The sequence below is a fragment of the Phaenicophaeus curvirostris genome, chromosome 9 (assembly GCF_032191515.1).
Source record: "Phaenicophaeus curvirostris isolate KB17595 chromosome 9, BPBGC_Pcur_1.0, whole genome shotgun sequence".
Classification (NCBI taxonomy): domain Eukaryota; kingdom Metazoa; phylum Chordata; class Aves; order Cuculiformes; family Cuculidae; genus Phaenicophaeus; species Phaenicophaeus curvirostris.
In genome coordinates, this window is record NC_091400.1 from 13,796,154 (window position 1) to 13,818,463 (window position 22,310).

General features: G+C 35.4%; 1 protein-coding gene across 2 annotated transcripts in view; it reads left to right on the top strand.

Moving 5' to 3' along the window:
• The window catches only part of ADGRA1 (adhesion G protein-coupled receptor A1), a 262,352-nt gene that overhangs the window by 208,916 nt on the left and 31,126 nt on the right, over window positions 1-22,310 (top strand). For both annotated transcript variants that reach the window (XM_069863854.1, XM_069863855.1), the window contains 4 exons: window positions 382-590; window positions 8,992-9,119; window positions 10,025-10,148; window positions 17,684-17,829. In XM_069863854.1, the coding sequence (XP_069719955.1) occupies window positions 382-590; window positions 8,992-9,119; window positions 10,025-10,148; window positions 17,684-17,829 (607 nt within the window). The remainder of the gene's footprint in view (window positions 1-381; window positions 591-8,991; window positions 9,120-10,024; window positions 10,149-17,683; window positions 17,830-22,310) is intronic.

Consider the following 22,310-nt stretch of genomic DNA (forward strand, 5'->3'; position numbering starts at 1 on the left):
ACCATTTTTAAATGTTTAAATCTGATTTTCGAAGTGCAGAATTGTCTTTGCTATTAATCATACCATGAAATTCAGCTGTTTCTGCCATTACATGGGCAATAGTATAACACTGGTCATAACTGAAGAATCTGAGATTTTAAAAAATCTGCTTTGTGAAGGATGATTAGATCACTTGGACACATTATGGGACTGAAATATTCAGATTTATTTATGCTATTGCAAACTTTTCTGAATGTGAGCACTACCTTTGATTTTGACCATTGAGAGTGTATTTCTATTGCTTTTTTTCCCATAGTTTAGTGTATGAGATCTCTTTAGACAGCATTCATCAATAAAGGGTTTTCCACTCCATCTCTCTGATTCAGTTTGTTGCTTTTGCAGATGGGTGCAGTTTTGGAAACCTCACCAGCCCTCTTACTATAGGGTTGAGGCACTTTGCACAGGGTATAGACCCCATTGCCGCCTTCTGGGATTTTGACCTTCTAGATGGACATGGAGGCTGGTGGGGAGAAGGGTGCCACATAATTAGTTCTGCAGGCAATATTACCACCATTCAGAGTACACACTTCAGTAACTTTGCAGTGCTAATGGTAAGTATATGACTTAGCAAATATACCTATATTTCTCTTTCTTTTGCTATACATCTATGTTCTTTTTACATGCACCTGTACGATTCTTAATTATCAGTAACTGACTTTCTGTTTTCTATAATGTTTAGTATAAGACAATCTTAATGAAAGTAAGTTATTTAACTGCTAGTAAGTGAATAAACCTGGTGGTCAGCTTTAATATCTAGAGACAGGCCTAATGAGAAATGACATTAAATTCAGTCTTACAAATGAAAGTTCTGTCAAGGAAGAATTAGTATATAATGATTATAAATTATAGGACAGTGTTTAAAAATAAACACTCCTATGTGCTTTTACATCAGCACATCTCAGAGGCTGGTCTGCTTTTGTTCCTGCCCTGCACTGTGTTGATCATACTAATTAGTTGCAGGCATACCGCAATGTTGAATCATTTAATAAATGGAGAGGGCTAACATCTGCTTTTTTAAAGTAAGGACAGTGCTGTCCTTGTTGATCTTTTAGGAGTTTTAGTTTGTATACTTGTGTCGATAGCCTTCTTGTGAGATTGCTGTTCATGAAGAAAAATATTTCTGTGCAGTGCTACACATCAGCCTGCTTTGGTCTGCTCTCAGTCACACTTACAGTTCCCATTGCAGTTATTTAACTATCCTGCTTAACAGAAAGTTACGTTCATGAAAGCAAAAATATTATGCATGCAATAATAATGTTATTATTCAGGGAATTAAGAAAAGGAAACAAAAGATTTAGAGCTTTCAAGCATATATAGGTATACAAATGTTTGCGCTATTTAAAATATTTATTATAAGCCAGTTGTAAAAATATTAGCCAGATGTGTGCTATTAATACCAGATTGATCCTGAATGCTGGTGCATGATTGCACTGTAGCTGCTGCTTGTATACATTACAGAAATGTTTATAGTTGAGTAAACAATGTATTGTGTGTATGTGTAAGGGACAGCAAACATAGGCGACAGGAATTGCAATGACGTGTGCCGAGAATACCAATCTGCTGCTGTCAGATGGAACCCAGATGGCAGCCAATCATAGCGCAAGGCAGTGGCACCCACGAGTTAAATGCGGATATTATCGTCCACTTCCTAAGAACCAATTTCCCTTTGAGTTACTTCAACATTTTTTCACCCATTCCAGAATTCTTCAGAATTAAAGAGCTGTTCCTAAGATCTGATGATATTAAATATTCGTCATTTTCTACAGCTTCTATGAGTTTTCTTTTTTAACCCAGCCACTTATTCCCCAAATGTGAAACGTAATTTTACTTTGAGGATAATTTTCTAAATTTATTAAAGAAAGCACCTGTTGACTTTGCAGGTGCCACACCCAAAATGGCTTCTTCTTCTTCCTTCAGTTGCTTGGGTTCAGCCTGTTCTTAAACTTTGGGTATTTGTTAAATGTTAACTAATTGATTGTATACAACCACTTCCATGGTTTCATTCCGTTTGTAAAAATCATATAGCAACATGAAGGCTACAATTATTTTTTTGTGTGTAAAGCCAAATGCACATTTACCTTTGATAACATGTAGCTAATTGGGTTTTTGACAACCATACATGCAGCAGAGGCACCTTTTATTGTCACTTTGCATCTAGTATGTAGTTCCAGTTTAGGTCCTATGTGTATTTTCCATTTTTATCTGTGTAAGACAAGAAAACAGTATCTTAGACTCACCTTTGCTTTGCAATTGATACAGTAGCATCAATGTGATGTGTTCCTTAGCTCATGTATTACAGTCACTTTTAAGAAAAAGATGCCTGGCCTTAAGTCATTTTAATATCTATATGTATGTATACACACACAAATATGTCTTCCAACAGCTGTCTTTCTAAAGAGCTGTTGGAAACCTATTGTAGCTTCACTATGTGCAACCATTTTCATTCAAGTGTCACTGCTTAATCAGTGTTTTATGGCATAAAGTCAGAGATTGTTCTATGCATTTCTGGGCAGTTCAATTCTCATACCAGAAATGAAAAATATTTCATTGTTCTGCTTACCTACTAATTTATAATATGAACAACTTAAAGTGTCTGTGTGTATCTTCTTAATTCACATGAGTGCGAAAGCGAAATATATTTTAAAATCCTAACAAACGGATAGCAAATTCAAAATAGCTAGCATATGGTATGTAGGCAGTGTTAGGCTACAATATCATGGTACACGTTATTAATCTATAATTTCCTAATCAATTAAACCATAAAAATTCATAATTGGTTATGCTGTTTTGGCGTAATAGCAGAAAACTGAAGCAGCATCTCTAAACTTAAGAGCGGCAATAAAGCAACAGGGATGAAAGTTTACATTACCATCAGAATAATGTATATCCTGCTGTGGAAGAAGATTAAATAGAAACCTCAGTTAATCCAACTATCCATTTTACAGTTAGTACAGCACATATTCTGATTTGGCATCTGTTTAGCTAGTAAGACAAAACTTCTCTGAACTGCTTTTATAAAAAGTTGCTTCTACCTGTGTACCACAAAAGGGTTAAAGTAAAAGTTTCACAGAGTTCTTTTTTTAGAAAGGCAGTAATCAAGGATTTATCAACTATGATTGATAATTAATAAGCATAAGCATACTTCAAGAGAGAGGATTCATCTAGAGCCATTTTGTTTCTCTCTGTGACAGTTGTTCAAGTGATGTCAATGAGAGAGAGAGTATAGTTTGGAGGCTGGGTTGAAAGGGAGGTACAAGCTCCTTCCCTCACGCTGCTCTTGCATTTTCACTCTGTTCTGGGTTAGGCCAGTGAATGGAAATAAAACAGTGGTGTCAAACGTAACACGGCATCAACCTTTTCTGATTAACTTTTAAATGGTGCCTCCTAAGAGTGAGTAAAATAATATGAACTAAACATCTGAGTTATATTCCTGCCTTTCCTTTCATATAGCGTGTTTTAGACCAGTCCTCTATTTTGCTGTTTCTTCTGTTTTCTGTTGGAGAAAGATACAGTTGCACTCTAGCTTCTTTTTGAGGTGGCCAAAGCTGTGTAGGGTCTTGAACTATGAAATTCTGCAGTGTGGTTTACTCTGTTAGAAATTGTTTTAGTATTTGTGCTCGTCTGTGAACTAAACTGTATATTAATATTTTAATTTATCAAGAAAATGTTTGTTTATGTTATGACCAATCTAGTGCCCTGTAGCCATTGTGTATATAAGTAAAAGCTCTTCAGCAGATAACAAAAATATCCAACACCAACATTGAATTTCAAAATTTGTTAAACGCGCTTTGGCATACTTTGTCCTTTGTTCTTCCTTTCACATTTCTTAGAATAGAATGATAATTCAATAGTGATGGATATTACTGTAATTGTACACAGCATTTCCTTTTCCCTCTCTGATTGCTTTGTCAATAGTAATTTCCTCAAATCTGACAAACAAACACTAGTAAAATTCTTAAATCTAAGTATTCTACTTTCCTACTTCTCAATTAATATAAAATGGATTAATAAATATTGTTAGCCATTTTAATTGTAAACCTGAAGATAGGTTAAATGAGCATAAAATCATAAACACCTCCTTTCCTCTTTTGCCACAAAGGAGCTAATTATTCCAACAACTTAGGTGGAATTTTTCTGAGTGTAAGGAGTCATTATTTGCAAAAGTAGAGTACGTTCAGTGGATGATTATTTTAGATAATTAAGGCTGAGGAGACTGAGCCAACAAAAAAACCAGAAAATTTGAAACTATTCTCAAAGCAAACATTAGAAAACTGTGTATATGAGAAATCGAGGGGAGGCAAGATACTAGGAAGAAATCATGCCAAGAATTACAGGATTTTTCTCCTGTTTTACAAGTGTTCCTCGAATCTTTTAAGTCTTTATAAATTGGTACGATCACAATACCACAAAAAATACGTTTTCCATATTTGCAGTGTGGCTACAGACAATTGCAAAAATTTCTTTGGCTTATCCATGAAGTTCAATTCTTAAAACAGTCTTTTAAACTTCCATGTTTCAGATCTTCTCCAAATGAAACAGCTTGTCTAAGCCTTTTGAAAATTAATTCATGTGTTGAGGAAGTATTACAGAGATGTCATTTAGAAGGTCAACATAACTGCAGTATTTGACATTTTCCCCATAGAGAACACAGGGTTTTCTTGTAACAGGCTGTGGAAAATCAGACTGCTTATAAAGACGGGTTTAAGAATGAACTTTAAAAAATTTTATTTTTGTGTTTAAACACCTACTTTTTTATTTGCTCTGTAAAATGCATAAACTGACTTGGTACTGGAGACAAAAATCCAGACTTGTCTGTTTCAAAACGAACTAACTTTATAACAAATCAAGCCTGTGGCTTATGCTCTTTCTGTTTGCTGTTGCTTTATATTGGCTTAATGGGCCTTGCATTCTTGATGGTGCAGCTTCAGCCAAAGAACCTAGGTCTCAAGCTGTCTTATTGTCTTGGTAGTTTCTATTGGACACAAAGGCTCACCACTGGCTCAAATTCATTTTCCACCGGGACCCTCTGATCCTTTTTTGCAAAACTTCTTTCCAGTCACTTGCTCCAGCCTGTACTGCTTTCAGGGTTACTCTGTCCCAGAGACAGGAATCTTTTTATTTTTCTTATCTGAAGTTCAAGAGGTTCCTATAAGCCCATTTCTCCAGCCTGTTGTGATCTTGCTAAATGGCATCCTGCCTTCAGTACATCAACTACTGCACTCAATGTGCACTGCAGCATTTTTAGCTCTCCATGGAGACCCAGCTCTATGGATAATTTCCATATTCTAATGATCCTGAACATCCTAATATTTGGCACCTATTTTTTAAGTTTTGTTTTGTTTAAGTAGGAGGAATGTAAATACAAACAAATCTTACCATAACTGATTGTTCAAATGCATTTGTGTTTCTAAATCTCTGTGGTACTTTGGTATCACTTCATTAGGGAACACAATTTCAAGTGTCCTGCTTTAAACACAGAAACCCATTAGGCTATGCTTTCTAAAGTCACACTATTGCAAGCATTATATTAAAAATAAATGTTTCATTTGTCAGTATAAGTAAATCATTTACAAAACTTTACAACACAAACTAGACTGGGTTTGGCAGCTGTGATTTTGTCCAAGTATGAGATATTTAGTGTAAGTTCAGTGTATCTTCTCCTCAGCTTTCTCAGCATCTACTCCTAGATGTCTCAGGGCTGCCTTTGGTATGTAATTTCCCTATACGATTTTAGACTTTCATACTGAGTTTTGACTGATCAGTCTGTTCCAGTCAATTTATGAAATTAAGTCTCAAGTAAAAGTGAAACAGTCCCGTTTGCCCACTGATGGTTTTATCATTCTGATTTTTGGATAAAACAGCTGATTAGAAGTCTTCTGTCACTAATTTCCATCGCTAATTTCTATTGTGCTTTATATACAATGGTGGCATTTGTGACTGAAAGAAGCTAGTTTTACACCTTATAAGATGAGAGACAATTTCTCATTAGACAACATTTTATTGTCTGTGCAGTTGTAGATAGCAGTTTGCTATGGTCAAAGTCCTGTGTGAATTAATTTTCCTGTAGATAATTCCTCTCATTTTTCAATATAATTTGAATCCCCTCTAATAGATAAAATCAAACCTAACTTTTTAAATTGTAATATACAATTATGCTACTTTGCATACGGCATGGAAAAAAAAAACACCTTTGTTTTCTGCTTGCTGTCTTCCCCAGAGGATTACTCAGGGGAGATTGACAGATCAACAAGGTTTAATTATTATCAAAAAGAAGAAAAGATAAATTTATTGTATATCTATAATGAAATCAGTTTTCAATGTACAAAGCTGTTCTGCATTGGCAATAATGCATTATGAGGCTCAAAAGTTTTAAGTACAAGATGTTTGCTTCTTTGCTCTACAAGATTAAAAAAGATATAATAATGTTAAAATATTAATATTTTTAAATTCAATTAGCTTTAAGATGCTGATTGTTCTTGATTCTTCTGCAGGCCAAATGGCTGTACTCCTGTAGGACACATGGCATTTCCTTTTATACTGATGTTCAAACATTGTGATGGGCTGATCCTTGGCATTTGCACTACTAAAAGCCAGTTCTTTAGAATGATGTCACCTCAAGTAAAATCACTTTCATTTGTTGCAACATAAACATGTAGATTCACTGTGGTTTCTTTTTCAAAACTTTGTTGACTTCAGCGTATTTTTTACACAAACAGCAAATATATTTATTTCATTAAATAACTGCATTGTTACTACTATGCTAGTTACAGTAAGTTTTCTTAATACATGGAAGTGAAGGAAGTGTATACATAAAATTGTGACGAAGTGTACTATTGGTATACCAAAATATGGCTAGAAGTAAATATTATATCATTTTCAGAAGATTATTTCTATTTAAGTTGTGCAGTATTTATATTACTGCTCTAGTAATATGAGCCAAAATTGTACTGCACATTTCTGATAAATAATGATCTACCTCAAGAAATTATTCTGTAAAAGAATTTAAAAGGAGATGATGCAAATAAAAATGTGGGAGAAAAGATTGTCAAAAAAAGCGGTGTTTGAGTAGAGATTCAGTGGTATTTCTGAGCCAAGAGACTTTAAAGAAATTTGAAATTTGTGAATTCAGTATATCCTGAATGTATATTCGTACTTGTTTAAAAAAAATTCAAGAGGAGGCCTCAAGACCGTAGGTCTGTCACTTTAAAAAGCTACCAAGTCAAAAGACAGAGTTCTTTTCTCTTCTGTTCCACTTGTGGTTGAGTTAAGAGTAGCCGGAGGTGTTAGGAGACTGCATAAGTTTACCCCTTTGACTTTGAGCCTTGGGGAACTGGGCAGGGCTGAGGGAGTACCTGTGTCAAGGACAAGTGGTGACTGAGCAAATTTAATTGAGGTGCACATGCAAGCTGAGGAAGTACGTGAAGAGAAATTGGATGTGATGACATGTATTTGCCATTGTGTGCATGTTATTTGTTCAATTTTACGGTTTCCTTTATACAAGTTGTAAGGTGCTCCGTTTTAGGACTGACATTAATATGCATCTGGAGAAAATAGTACAATCAATCTTAGGAACTTTAAAGCTAGCGTGAAGAAAAATAATGACTACTAAGGCATCTGTTACTCGTAAGGACTTTTCTGGAAGGTAAATGGAACAGAAACTTTCCCCCGATTTAATAATTGAATATACTCATGAACATTAACTCCTTCTATGTGTACAAGTTCAAATATATAAATAATTAAGCTGGAAATCAGCTCTCTGCATGCAAATGTGATTTAAAAGTATATTAGCATTACAGTCCCAGTCTCCAGAGGGGGAGATTTCACCTCAGGAAAATAATGTATTGAATATTCTTCCAGAGAACCTAAAACTCACAAATAATTTAAAAAGTATGCCACTATTTTCAGTTTTAGAGTTTGCTGGATTGTTGTATTCAGTACTTTTTCAGAGTCCAGCTTTTTCTGTGCTGTGACGTATATTCATTTTTGTGTGCACAGTTAGTGCCATTGGACACAGAAACTGACACAAAGACAATACGTTGTTTATACTCAGATGATAGTGTATGTCTAATTTATAGCTTTTGATTGCAGAAATGTACTGCCCCAAACAGATGTGACTTAATGTCTTACAGTGAACCTCTGATCTTTGGTTTAATTCATATAGTCTGAAGATAGTGTAACAGACTCCTTTCCCTTTCTGTCCAAGAAAACTGCACATTTAGCTCTCCTATGATTTCTTACTTGTAAGATCAAGTGATTTATAATAGAATGAGAATTCAATATGGTTAGTTTTACAAAGATATTAATAGTCTTTCATTACATTTTTCAGGAAGAATTTTGTCAGTAGGCACTAGCAGGTCCAAAAGGAATGCACGGAACTTCACTGTTAGTACAGCTGTCAAGTTGCTTTTGAATTGATATAGGTAGCAGAGTATTTACAACTAGAGTGTGAAGGTCACTGGGTCAGAGGAGGTGTAGCAATTGGGAATTATATTTGAATATAAGAGCGAGTCAGTGTTCTGAGTGTATTCTCATGACTTTTGTTTCTTTGAGTGGTTCTTCTGCAGCCATGTGTATGCCATTTTGAGACCTTTATGGTAATTTGATATTTTGTACTTAATATCCTAGTATGGATAAAGTTCATGTTATCAGAAGGAACAGATATTGCTAATGCCTGGAATATATAATAGTCTATGTATTTTTTCAGGCCTTTTTTAGTTAGGATATGTCTGCTTGTTAAAAAAAGGTTAATTTCTGTCTTGGAAAGTGTATGCAGATGAGGAAAGAGCAGTCTGAGGTTATTGTAAATTCATGAACTGTATCTACATAAAAAGTTCATCATCTTAATTTCCTGCTCTTGAGAGGGAACAGCTAGAAACGACAGGACATATTGAAATGAAGTCTCAGAATTTCATACATGCCTAACAATGTTAAATCATTTTGCTTTCTCCACAGGATTTTAAGACAGTGCTGTCTTTCCCCCAGTACCCAGGGGAGTTTCTGCACCCTGTGGTATATGCATGTACCGCAGTTATGTTGTTGTGCCTGTTTGCTTCCATTATCACCTACATTGTCCATCACAGGTAAGAATTCAATTTTAAGCTCTTGTGTTAAATGGTCAGAATTATGCTGAGATACTTCAATTTTTCTGACTAGAACTGAAAAGAATTTAAATTATCTGAATTACTGTTGGATAGTAATATCTGCAATACTGTTTACACCAGAGAAATAATAATAAAAAAAAGTTATGTGTCAACCATTCTCAAGCTTTGAGATGTATGTATAAATGGCCTACACACTGTTCCTAAGATTTCTAATTTGACAATTCAATATAAAACCACGAGCACTATCAAATTGCTGTCTGGCAAATGCCAGTCAAAGAGCAGCCAACTGGATAGTGACAGTGGCGGTGCTGGCTTCTAAATGCCAGTTTGATCCAAAGACTTGGCAACTGTCATTGAATAGATGAAACTTCTTTTGATTTCTAAATCTTCTTTGATTTAGAAAACTTGTGTTTTCCTTTATATGAAAGATTTATATAAATGCCAGTTTAACTGCATACTTCTGTTAAAGACCATTAGCAATTTAAAAGTGTAGGAATGTATTGTACTGTAGAGGCTGCTAAATATTAATTAAGTGAACTTAATGCAATGACTTCTGATCTCCAGTTTCCATTTAATCCTTTAGAGATGTCTTGTTTAAGTTAAGCATATCTGGAGCTATGCAATAAGCCTTTTGCTTTTATTACTTTACTTTAAATGCTTGATTTGAGTGAGGAAACTTTAAGTCAATAGACTCCTTTTACAATTTTTACCATTGATTTTACCTTTTTACCATTGATTGCAATGCTGTATAAATCAGACTCTGTCCTATAGATATATTGTTATGTACACCTTCAAGAATCCTATTATATTAAGCATTTTTTTCAAAAGCATAATTTTCATAATAGATACATTGTTTTTTAATTTTAAAATGTGATTTTCAACAGCACAATCCGAATAAGTAGAAAAGGATGGCACATGCTTCTCAACTTTTGTTTCCATACTGCTCTTACATTTGCTGTTTTTGCTGGTGGAATCAATCGCATTAAATATCCAATTATATGCCAAGCTGTAAGTATCTGCCTTAGTAATTCTTACTAATATAATGAAAATCAGAAACTGTATCTTTTAACATAATATCAATAGTTCTCTTTCGTTTCATATATTGTCATGGATGAGGGCTTTTTTAGAAAAAACTCATATTTAAATAACAGTGCGACTTAATAGAATTCAAGGATAAGGTCACACTACTTACTGCATGGAGGGAAAATCAGATTTTATGTGTTTATACGTAAAGAATTATATGTGCACACCTGATGTCACTTAGCTAAGGTTTCATGGTTTCATCACGCTTATCCCCACTTCATTTACATCCCATCTGGGCGTCCGGCATGAGTTTGCTCTAGAATTCTAATCCAAGGTTTTGAGCAGACTCTCAGTCATCAGATCCTTCTGTCTAGATGTCCAGCATTAGTTTGTGCCAAAATTAGAATCGAAGGTTTCACAAAACAGACTCTCAGGCGTCATATTTTATAAAATAAATAATTTAATAGAGGAATATAGCAGCATGGTCGACTCTGGGGAAAGAGGCCAAGGTGAACAATAAGATCCTTGGGCAATTATACCCTCATCCACCCCTTCATGTGATGGTTCAGTCTAGTAGTAATAGTTTGGTCTAAGGTCTTCTCATTCCTCATTGGACTCTTTCACTGTGTTTCAGACAGGTTGTTCTCTTGTCTTAGTGCAGCTGGTGTTGATGATCTGCATCCTTGAGGCCTCAATATCTTCTGTTTTCAGTTGACTCTGGAGGCCGTGTTTTGACTGAACAGATTGTATGCATCGGGAACATTTCTAATCGAAAATTCACATCTTGGAGGCTACTGTTTCACAGCAAATCTTGCTACTCCTGCTAAGAAAGCTAGGCAAACACAATATGAGAACTCTAAACTATTTTTTCTACTTAAAAGTTATTTACTTAAGCTAAACAACTAATATTTATTAAAGAGGAGAATTGGCTGACATGCAGTCCAGCTGCCATCCAGGACGGATTCAATGGGACTCACCAGCAACTGTGAGATGGACAGAGAGAGCGTGGCTTCAGCTGCTCTGAATATAGAGGCAGAGCCTGTACAGTGTGTAAAGAGAGTCATTTCAGTTATCTTTCGTAACACCTGATGAGGGCTTGTTGCAGTTTATGTGTCTCAAATATTTCTTCCTCTCAAATTTTGTAGCAGAGCTCCAGACCTCCTGAATGTTGTTGGTATTTACCTGTAGTAAAGCACTTTATTAAGCCAGTATTCTCCCAGATATTTTGCCTGTCACTATACTGGTTCTTCTGATTGGCTTCAATGGATGTAAATAACAAGTGGCCAACAGTACAGCCACTGTAATACTCGCATGACTAGTGTAAGAGTTATCACTCTAACTTTGAGTGAGATGATTTGGAAGCCTTTTATGTGTAGTTGAGCATGACCATCAATAAACTGAACTTGTAGATCTGTTAGTACATGTAAAGTTCTATGCGAAAAGTCTACCTGCAGAGGTTACATGGTAATCATTTAACTGGCAGTTGTCTGCTAGATTATTCTAAGATAAACAACTCACAATATCTAGTGTATTCTGTCATAATTAATTGGTGAGTTCTAGAAAATTGAAATATCATTTACCGTTGTCTTTATTTGCAGTTTGCAAGTGAGAGTAGCAGATTAGTTTGTAGGGCAGCCATGGCCGGGTAATTACATGGTCAGAAATGACCACCTGTCGTTACAATCATTGTCTGGTTATTTACTTTGCAGATTGCACAGTAACAATGCAGTATTAACTGTGATAATGAAAAATTGATTCAGATAAATGAGTTATTAATAATCTGTTATAAGTAATACATGAACTACAGGGGTATCTTCATAACATGCATTATCAGTGGCAGCTCTATTGCTATGGTATAGGACCAGATCCTGAGCTACTAAGAAACATGCACACTTAGAGAACGGATCCATATGCATATACCTTCTAATCAGTTTCATAAAGTTCTTTATTTACCATGCTGCTTCATCAGACGATGATCAGCGGTTAAAATATAGGAAAGATACAAGACACATAAGACACACACAGCCCTCTGGTTCCTGGTAGAAATTATCTGATGTAATTACGGAGGGCTAACAGATGCAACAATTCAAACAATCTAAGATAAAACTCCTGTAGCTGGTAACACGGGCTGAACAAATGTTGTATGTCACCATGGACCCTTTCTTTCCTACTGACAGCAACATCTTCCAGACTTCTTTGAGTCTCATTGCTTGTTTCCTCCTTTGACAACCCTGAGAAGATCACTCTGTATTAATATTCAGGGTTCCAAAGCTAGGAGATAGGAGGTCAGACCTACTAATGGTTTCCCAAGAAGCTTACATATTTCCTGCAGCTTGTGTAAGCAGTGGTGGGGTGTGCAGATCTCCTTTTCTCTGTGTATGGAATATAGTAATTCTTTAAATTACTCAGCCTAATGAAAGGTATATTCATATAGCTGTTATGGGCTTGTGTGTCTCTCAAGCTTATGTTTTATCTCTTTGTCCTCTCTTTTTTTTCTCTTTTTGCAGTTATGGAAAAAAAATATATTAGGATGTAAAAATATATTTGTGAAAATCTTACTGCTTCAAGCACCACTAAAATATTAGTTATACTCCATGTGTAACACCTTCAATGTTGCTGTAGCACAGGTATCTTTCCATCTGCTCCAATTCAAAATACAGCTCCACCCTGTAGCAACATATCTGCCCTTTTTGTTTCCGGAGTGCCCAGGGGAAAATTCAAAGTGCAAGCATTTTCTGTCCTAGTGCCTGAAATGTGGTGTCAAAGCCAGTGAATCTCCACCTACAACTTTCATACAAATATCACTGCAACATACTTACCCAACTGAAATAACAGATTGAGTTAAATTTTATCCTTCATAATTAAACAAACAGTGTAGTTCTAAAATAACTTCACTTGGACCACTTTCTCCCTCTAAATTAGGTATCCTAGGCTAATTTTAAGCAGCAGGAATTAATGCTATAGAAATGAACCTATTTTCTGCGATAGATACTTGGAAGAACCTTCATATCTCTTTGAAAGTAAAGTAACTACAAAAAAAAATGTGTTTTTCAGAGTAAGGAGTTTATTTTTATCTGGAATCTAAAAATCTAAAACTCCCTTTTAAACCTGCATACCTGTCAGAGAAAATTTTATACAGGCAGGCTCACTTGCATTTGTGCTATGTAGTCTTTATGATTTATAAAGAAAACTGATGTTAGAGTTCTGGTCTGGAAGAGCTGATTGCATCTTCACAGATTTCCTCTGTGAATTAGGTTATATCTACAGGCTGTATACATTACCCACAAATCTGATTCTGGGTTTTACTGAATGCTGGCTGTTGATGTAGGATCCAGAACCCTGAGTTGATGGCAAAATCTCTCATGCAAGGCAAAGGCTGTTTTGGGAATGGCAAGGTGGGATTAATTTGAGCCAGTACACTAGCCAGAAAGGTTCGTGAGCCAGCCAATATATGATGTAGTCAGACCCTTCCATCTCCTGAAGTTGGGGTTTCCGATTACTTTCCTTCAAAGGGCAGGAGGATGTTTATCGCTTTCGTGTAAGGAATGAAATGAAAGAAGACACCACTGTAGCTGGATCACTCCCCATGCATGGAAGGAGTTGATTCTGTACCCTCAGTCTTAAAGATTTCCATCTCATGGCCCCTACTTTCAAGGAGACTATGATAGCCATGAGGCTACAGATGCTAGGAAATGAAATTGTCTGTTCAATATGCTGAAGCATGAAAAATAGGGTTAGGGGCACAAGATTCCAGAAACAGAAAAATTAGAGACAAAATCATAGTTTTTTATCCTCGTGGTCAGTCACTGAGTGATATGATCACTTTGGTTACATCTTCAAGAACCGCTTATGTGGTATATCAACTTACATGTAAAATTTGCCAAGGCTCGGATCTTCCTCCTCCCTGATGAGTGTTACATGTGAAGCTGCTTGTGAATTCCTTTCTGTAGGGCAGTACGTCTTCCACAAGAAAGGTGAAGCCGAATGCATACTAGCCAGTAGTCCTGGAAGTTAGAATGCTACCCTTGGAAGTCCAAAATCTGGATTTGAATCCTGTTAAGGAGGTCCTACAGCTATGTGCTGCATCTCAGATAGGAGCTGTCAATACAAAAATATTGTAGAAAGAGAAGGAAAAGAGCAATTCTTTCTGCTCTAGCTATTATTTTTTTTTCAAGAATGGGTGTGAAATTAATGTACAGTGATCAAGTTTGATAGGTAAAGTGTCTGAACAGAAGATTGCTATTTAAGAGCTCTTGAGTGGTCTTTGGTGAGAGAGGTACTGCACTGTTCAGCTCTACAGAGACAGAAACAGAGCTAGTTATATGCACATGCAAGACTTTAGGTGGCTTGAAACTTGTATAATTATAATTGGAAAAAAAAAGAAATTAAATGAAAAGTAGGGGAAAACAAAGAAATTTGTGTGCAAGTTAAAGCCAATCAATAGAGGGGTTTGTGCCAAAATGCTTTGCATAAATAGGTATTTTGGTCATTACCGTGGTAATTCCATGATGTGGAACTTAATTTACCTCTAAGGTACTGAAATTTATTGAAGGAGCACGTACAGGCAGCATCTTCTTACTGCAGAAAAGCACCATCTTCTATTCCATTGACTGTTGCTTATTCCCAAAGATAAGGGTTCTAAGAGCACAGGAGATGAAAAAATGAGTCCAAGGAAATAAGAAAATTTTCACCATATTCCTGTGGTTACTAAATAACTTTAGGTGCCATGTTAGCTTCAATGCGTATGTGCTGACAAGTTCTTTGTGTACAATTTAGCCTGTCAGTGGAAAACCTTCTTACAAATAAGGGTCATCGCTTTAATATATTCAATCATAATCCTTTGTTCTGTACAGAAAACTTGACCCTTCCCACACGATTTTGTGTGAAATACAGAAGTACCACTTAGAGTGAAAATAGTTTTAAGTGAACACCTTGGTATTTCACTTATTTCTATCTATTTATTGGCCTCTTAAGCTTTACAGAGGCATAAATTCAGTAGGAAGATACAGACAGGAAAATGCATACCCTGGACCTTTAGTCCATAGGGCTAAGGTTTAAATTTATCAACAGAGTTAAGTGAGAGTTTACTGAATGAAATTATCTTTGTCCTGTTCTTCTTCCCATTGGGCCCTGTCTTCTCCATCTATGTCATGAGCTGGTATCTCATGTATATTCTAGCACAGGGCTCAGATGTCTTCCTAGCTTAAGAGAGCTAGAAAGAGGTCGTCCCACTGAAGGGGACAAAGGAGCATGTAGCCTCAGCTCCTAAGTGCAACACTGAGGAAAATGCACGTCTGTGGCATGACTGATGTCAGCATGAAGGTATGGGGAAGAGGTAGAAAGCAAAGCCCTCCACTTTGAAATACAGCATTTTCAAGATGAGGTGTGACAACCATTTCTTTACTAATTATTATAAGCGGATGAATAAAAGCAAAATTTTTAGTCCAGAAGCATGTTTTATGATGGGAAGTGAGAAACAAAATCACCACAAAGAGAAAAGGGGACCCTTTCCTTTGGAATCCAGTGTAACAGCTCAGTGCACCCTTCCAGATTCCATGTTTTTGTTGTGTCATATATTGTATCTCCAGATTGTCACTATTGTCTTTCAGAGATGTCAGTCATGAGGAAGTCTTGTATTATCAGGATATATCCTCTTCTCCTTTAAGCAAGAAATGCAAATGGATATTCTTTTTTAAGAGAGAGAAAAAGGCATATTATTAAAGAGTACAGAAGATGATAACATTTCTGTCTCTTACTCACATTTGTTCAATTTGTCTGTACATCAGAAGGAATGAAGTGGCTGAAATATGAACACACTGTGAAGAAAAGTAATGTGACTAAGATGTGGCATAGCAACAATATTTTCAGTTCAGTTGCCTCCTTGAAAGTTCAATAAAATTTTTTATTTTACTATTTTTAGAAATCTCATTCACTTAAGTTGCTAATCATTCCTATTATACATGGCCATATATGTTGTCAAAATGTCACATGTAGGTGCCTTGTCACATGGAATTAATCCCTGCTGTTCATATTCTTATGGACTCTTCGGCATGCTTGTGTAGAATAATTACAGAATATATAGTAGCAGTGCTATGCTGAAATGAGAAAGAGGTTATGAACCAAATCTCTGGAATTTTTCCAGTTCCATCTTATGGTTCCTGCCTCCTTTTTCTCCTCCTTTCTCCTCCCCCTCTTCTCCCTTCTGCCTTGCTCCTTCACTTCCCCCCCAGCTCATAGTCATATCCACTGTGTTCCCTACAGAAATGCTGTAAGCTGCATATGAACTAAGTCCAGACAGCACTAGCCACTGAACTGGCAATGTCGGCCAGCTGATGGTACAAAGTTGTCTCATTCTTTTATTTCTGCTTCTTTAACCTCAAGTGACAACAGCTAGGAAGGCTTTATATTCCTTTGTCTAATGTGTCAGACAAGTCCCAGAGAAAATTACAGAGTGTTTTCTGTGATATTTGCTGCTGTCTTCAAGTTTTGTGCTATATTGCTAAATCTAAACAAAATTCATGGATTTTTTTCTTTAGCTATGAATTGTTTTGGTTTAGGTTGAGTGAAAATGAACACTGGTTCAAATTAATTATTATAATGGATTTGTGTTGGCTTTATTCAGTAGTTCTTTGTATTCCTTAAACATTTATGTACTTTCCAAGTATAAGAATATTTTACTCGTCACTGCAAAATGGCAGGTTATTGTTTTAAAGGTAACCTTATTTTGTATAATCAGATGGAGACTTAACTGATGTAATAATACATCAGAGATTGGATAAAATTCCAATTACTGTTTCCATAGTAATGAGTAACAATTACTAACATAACAAACATGTTAGTATTTTAGAGATGTTTGTACTTGATGTTACTTTCAGTGATAAACTCACCAGTTTCTTGGAGACAAAATAAGAATAACACTATTGTGAGGCCTTGCTTCCTTTTAAGGGAGAAAGCCAAGATCTGCCATTTGATTTTAAAAATTGTATGGTCAAGTTCCTTAAAATATGTCTGAAAATAATCTGGTTTTAAGCAAATAGCACTGATCCCATTACAAGAAGTCAGCCTTGGCTATGTAAAGCTGACAGGCAACTACAGCAGGATATTTCTGAAAAATGAAAAGAAGTAGTAGCTTAATAGCAAGGAAAAAGGCTGATCTCTCATTAATTTTTAAATTGTATTGTCCTGATAAGGTAACAAAGCTTGAAGCACAAACTAAGGTTCACATTACTTTAAATCCAGGTGTAAAAAATTTTCATTAGTCAGGTTCTTAGAAAACAAATGTCTTTACAGACATAATGTAACAGCTGGTATCACTGATATTATCAATGATTGATTAAATAACAGATTCCATCTGCTTTTTAAAAGTGATTTCCCTGGTTAGAAATAACTAGAGAGAAAAAAGAAATTGATACAAATTCAGTTTCAAAAAAATCTGTTTGCTTGTACACTCAAGTAAGATTCTTCTAAACTCTTGTTTTACTGATCGTTTACATCTAACGGTTCCCTCTTTTTTTTTTTAGGTTGGTATAGTACTACATTATTCTACACTCTCTACTATGCTATGGATTGGAGTAACTGCTAGGAATATTTATAAGCAAGTCACAAAAAAACCTCAGCCATGCCAAAACAGTGACCAACCTTCTTATCCAAAGCAGCCACTGCTCAGGTATGGAATGTTAGCTTTAATTTTTTTTTAATGTATTCGTTAAACATGTATATAAGTTTTAAACAAACTCCCCCTCTTATTGCTGTATTCTTTACTTTTTTCAGAATATAAATAGGATCCACAAAGAATCGAGTCACCTAGTTGTATGTAAAAATCTGAATATTTTTTGTATGCTAATCAGGGGATGGAAGTACGCAGAACTGGTTCCGATGCCTTATCTGAACCGGAACAATGGGAATGTTCCTTTTGGTTTCTTATGGAGGAAAAAAAAACTGGCTTGCATCTGGGTTAAGGCATTATTTAATCATCAGAAACTACAACAGAATAAGTCTCCCCTCACCCTTATCTATTCTACTGTAAATCTTGCCCATACTTGTATTGCATGCCTCAGATAGACCTGATAGACACCTTCCTCATTCCACATCAGAGATCTAATGCTGTTATAGGAGAGACTGACATTCTGGATTCCCTATCAGTTTCTAGATGAAGCAGATTAATAGACGTGTCTCTGACAGCGTGGCAGGTGTAATGCAGTAAGAATTTTAATCAGAGACCTATGAGATGCTGAAACTTCAAGCCAAAATAGTCAGTCTGCATTGGAAAAATAAAACAACTTATCACAAACTAGGATTTCCAACCAAAAGAAAATCTAGTGTCCCTGTATAGATTTTGGAGGGAGACTGAGACAGAGAGAACATTTCAGAGAACAGTTCCTCCCATCTGTCTTAAACAGGATGAATCATCTTATGGAGTCACCTGCCTTTCCTTACAGAACATGGGAAAATGTGAATGGTCAATTTAGACTAACAACCTCAGTTTTACAGTGAAGGGCAAGAAATACAAGTTCTGCTTTTTATGGCTTTGCTGTGAAAAATCCAAATTAGCATATTCTTTTAAACAGCCTTATTTTATTTTGAACACCAGATGTGTATTAAATAGCATAGATGAGGCTGTGTGGGGCTGTCACAACTTATTAGAAGTCTATAGGAAGATGAATTTTGTTTTGCTGTCTGACTGTGCTGAGTGAAATCTTTATAAACATGATTAGTTTTCTGCTGTTTAAAACATTTTCTTTCTAGAGATGAAATTGATTAAAGATCACATAAAATTTGTATAGTGAAGAGAAGAAGAGCCATATTGAATATCAGCTTTGAAAGGTGTAAGCAATAGGACATACTTTCACTGAAAGCGCCTGACTTTGCTAATCCATGATTTACCACACCACTCTTCATGGATAAGAATTTCACTCTTTCAGTTGCTAGCTCATGGCAAAATGAATAATTGCCAATTTTTAAATGCTGCAGTGTGGCTATTAAGGTAGAAAATTGTTACAGGTCACGCAGACACAGAGTAGTGTATGTTCTTCAAATTCAAATCTTGTTTGAGTTGGAAAACAATAGAGAAACAGATTACAGAAGAGATTACAATAATTAGAATCCTTGTACCAGTCATGTTGAAGTTCTCACACGGTGAAAATTAATAGTAGATGTTTTAACTGTAGTAATAGAAATTATAAACTTCCTTTTAGCTGGAAGAGAACATGAATATAATTTTTTAATAGCTAAGTAAAATCATTCTAAGTTATTTTACTTACTCAAGGCACTGTATGTCTTAGAGACACAGGCACTGAAATGTCTAATATGATTTCATAGTGGTTAGTACTAGATTTAAAGCAGTAAAGATCAATTTCATTTCATGTAAAAAATGGGCATAGTATATAGAAAATTAAAAATTGCTTTAAGAAAGAAAATTACAAACTCATAATCATAATTGTTGTTCTTTTAGAACGATAATGATCATTTTTATGGGTGTTTTAACTTTACTGGTTTTAATAAAATTAAAATCAGAATTATTCCATATCATAGTATTTCCATAAAATCCATTTAAGATGCTTACATTTCAGTGCAGTCATTTATAAGAAATATTTAAGTAGGAAGTGTTCTTGTATCTATATGCTGATGCTAGTCTTTATACATATTATGCCTCAGGTGTATAAGAGAGAACATCACAGTTTGTCCTGGTCTGGGTTTGAGGGAAGGAGTCTTAAATTTTGTCTCCTTTTGACACCAGTAGATAGAAAAGTAATGTAAAATATGTTGAAACGGAGATTGAGTTAAGCTTTTCTATATGTCAGGGCTGTCAGTGCTAGGAAGCATATTATATGGTTTGCAAGACACTTTTAAACAAGAGGTAGTTTGTCAGTAATCTCTAGTTTGACTTGTGGTCAGGTTTTGTTGTAAACTAATATAAGAACGTGTTTGGCAAGAACTGTACACTTTGCTGTTCTTCTCCATTCTTTTCTGGTAATGGATGTATATGATAGACTGGGTTTTCAGTTCACATATGAGTATTTTTATATTCCTTTTATATGCACTTGCTATATGAGACATAATGTTATCATTTGTGAGTCAGTAAGTGGGAACTACTACTGAAAATCAGTATGTAAATCTATGACATGGAATTTACCAAGAAATTATAAGAATTCTCTCACCACATTTTTTTCAAGGAGCTTGATCCACTCTAAAAAGTATCTGAGATCGTGAAAATAAATACCAAAACATCTAAAAGGAGAAATAACCTGTTAGTAGAAAAAGGTGTTTGCTTGTAACTGTTGCTTCAGTTTCTCTGCCTGCAATTAGTACATGCATTTGCAGAAGTAACACATATCTTTTCCTCCTAGTTTTCCTTGAACAAGGTGTATTGTATTATTTAAAATTCTTGATCTCTAGTAGTTTTCTCTGCTCCTAGATAAAGTGATCAAATTTGAGATCTTCTTGCAGTGTAATGTAACTGAAACTTGTTCTTCATGGCAGTATTATTTTGAATATTGTCTGGCTTTACACTTAAATAATATAGGATACATTATATATGTTATATGTGATGTATTTTTTTTTAATAAATATATTATACAAGATGTATGTTATCTGTTAATTATAGGGTTAAAGCTCTCAAGGCCTATCACTTTAACTTGAACCAACAGTAACAATTCAGGTATTTTTCAGTAAATGTGCCTGGATGCTAATGAGTTAGATCAAATTAATGCATCATTGAATTTTGTGTATGGAAAAGCTAAACCCTAGTACCTCAACAGATAATGAAATTACTTCCTGTAAAATATACTGTGAAGTCAGATTTTGCCAGCGAGGACAAAGAGGTATGCAAGATTCAGCTATTACTTGCAACATACTAAACGTCTTATCAGACCAAGATGGGGCAAAGATAGTATTATTTTTAAACATGCTACATGCATGTATTTTTCATGTGATGCTGTGTGCACATACAGATTAGACAGGAGTACAGACCAAGCAGAGAATATATCTGAAAAGTATTCTGTTGAAATCATTCCTTTCCAGAAAGAGAGAGGGAAAAAAAATAGACTATTATCATTTTTAATAAGATAAGTAGTAAGCACAATTGCACTATAAACCTTTAAAATAAAAAATAAACTGCCAGCTGCATCAGATGTTAAGGAGAGATGTAATTAAGTTACCTTTTATCCTGGATTAGGTACAAACATGTCTCCTAATTTCCTCCATCCTCTTTTATTCAGTGAGAGTCCAGCAAGATAAGATGGCAAACTTCAGGTTACAGGGAGTCCAGTGACCTACGTCTGTCATGAATAAATATCGTATTAAAAACAAACATAGAGAATTTGGGGAATATAATAACTCAGGCAAACTTTATCAGTTTTCAGCAGCACACTTGGAGCAGCTGCAATCAATACCACTGGTTTCAATTCCACTCTCTTCTTGTTTTTAACTCTAAATAATTACAAAAGTTAAGAACTATTTTTAGAATGAGAAAGCCATTTGCATATTTGGTATGTTTTGAAATATCTTAACTGTTTTTTAGAAGCTGTCCTTTAACCTGCACGCAGAGCAGACCTAGAAATAGTAGATAAGAACTGGAGATTCATTGGAACTGTAATGACTGTTAATGGATGTGTTTGTGTGTGTGTCTGCTATCCTGTATGAGCTTGTATATGGGCAAGTATCTGTACATCATCCATGGACTCAGAGTATTGAGTGATGTCTTGGAAGTAGCAGCAACAAAAAGTCTTCCTTGAGGGCTATATTTATGGTGTAGTTATGACTAGTAACCTACATCCTGATCACATGCGTGTAAAACTGCTCCACTTCCATCCTCCCTCTTTCTTGTCAATGTGGCAGCAGTTTTTCACAGTCATTCCTTGACTCATTATTTTTTCTCAGTCACTCAAACATTAATCAGTAGTAGCTAACAGTACCAAAGTATCTTTGTGATGTTGAATTGTGTTATATTCACTGAAAAAAAAAAAAAAGGAGAAACAGTGCTAAACTTTCACGTCCACGTCCAGGAGTTTCTCTCCTTTGGTTTGTGTAGACAAATCCGGTGATGAGCCTCTTGCCTGAAAGTGAGGAGGTTTTACAGACTTGTGTGATATCACAGGGGTCATGACATCTGCTTAGTGCATTATTCACAGTGTTAACCCTGCTTGTCTC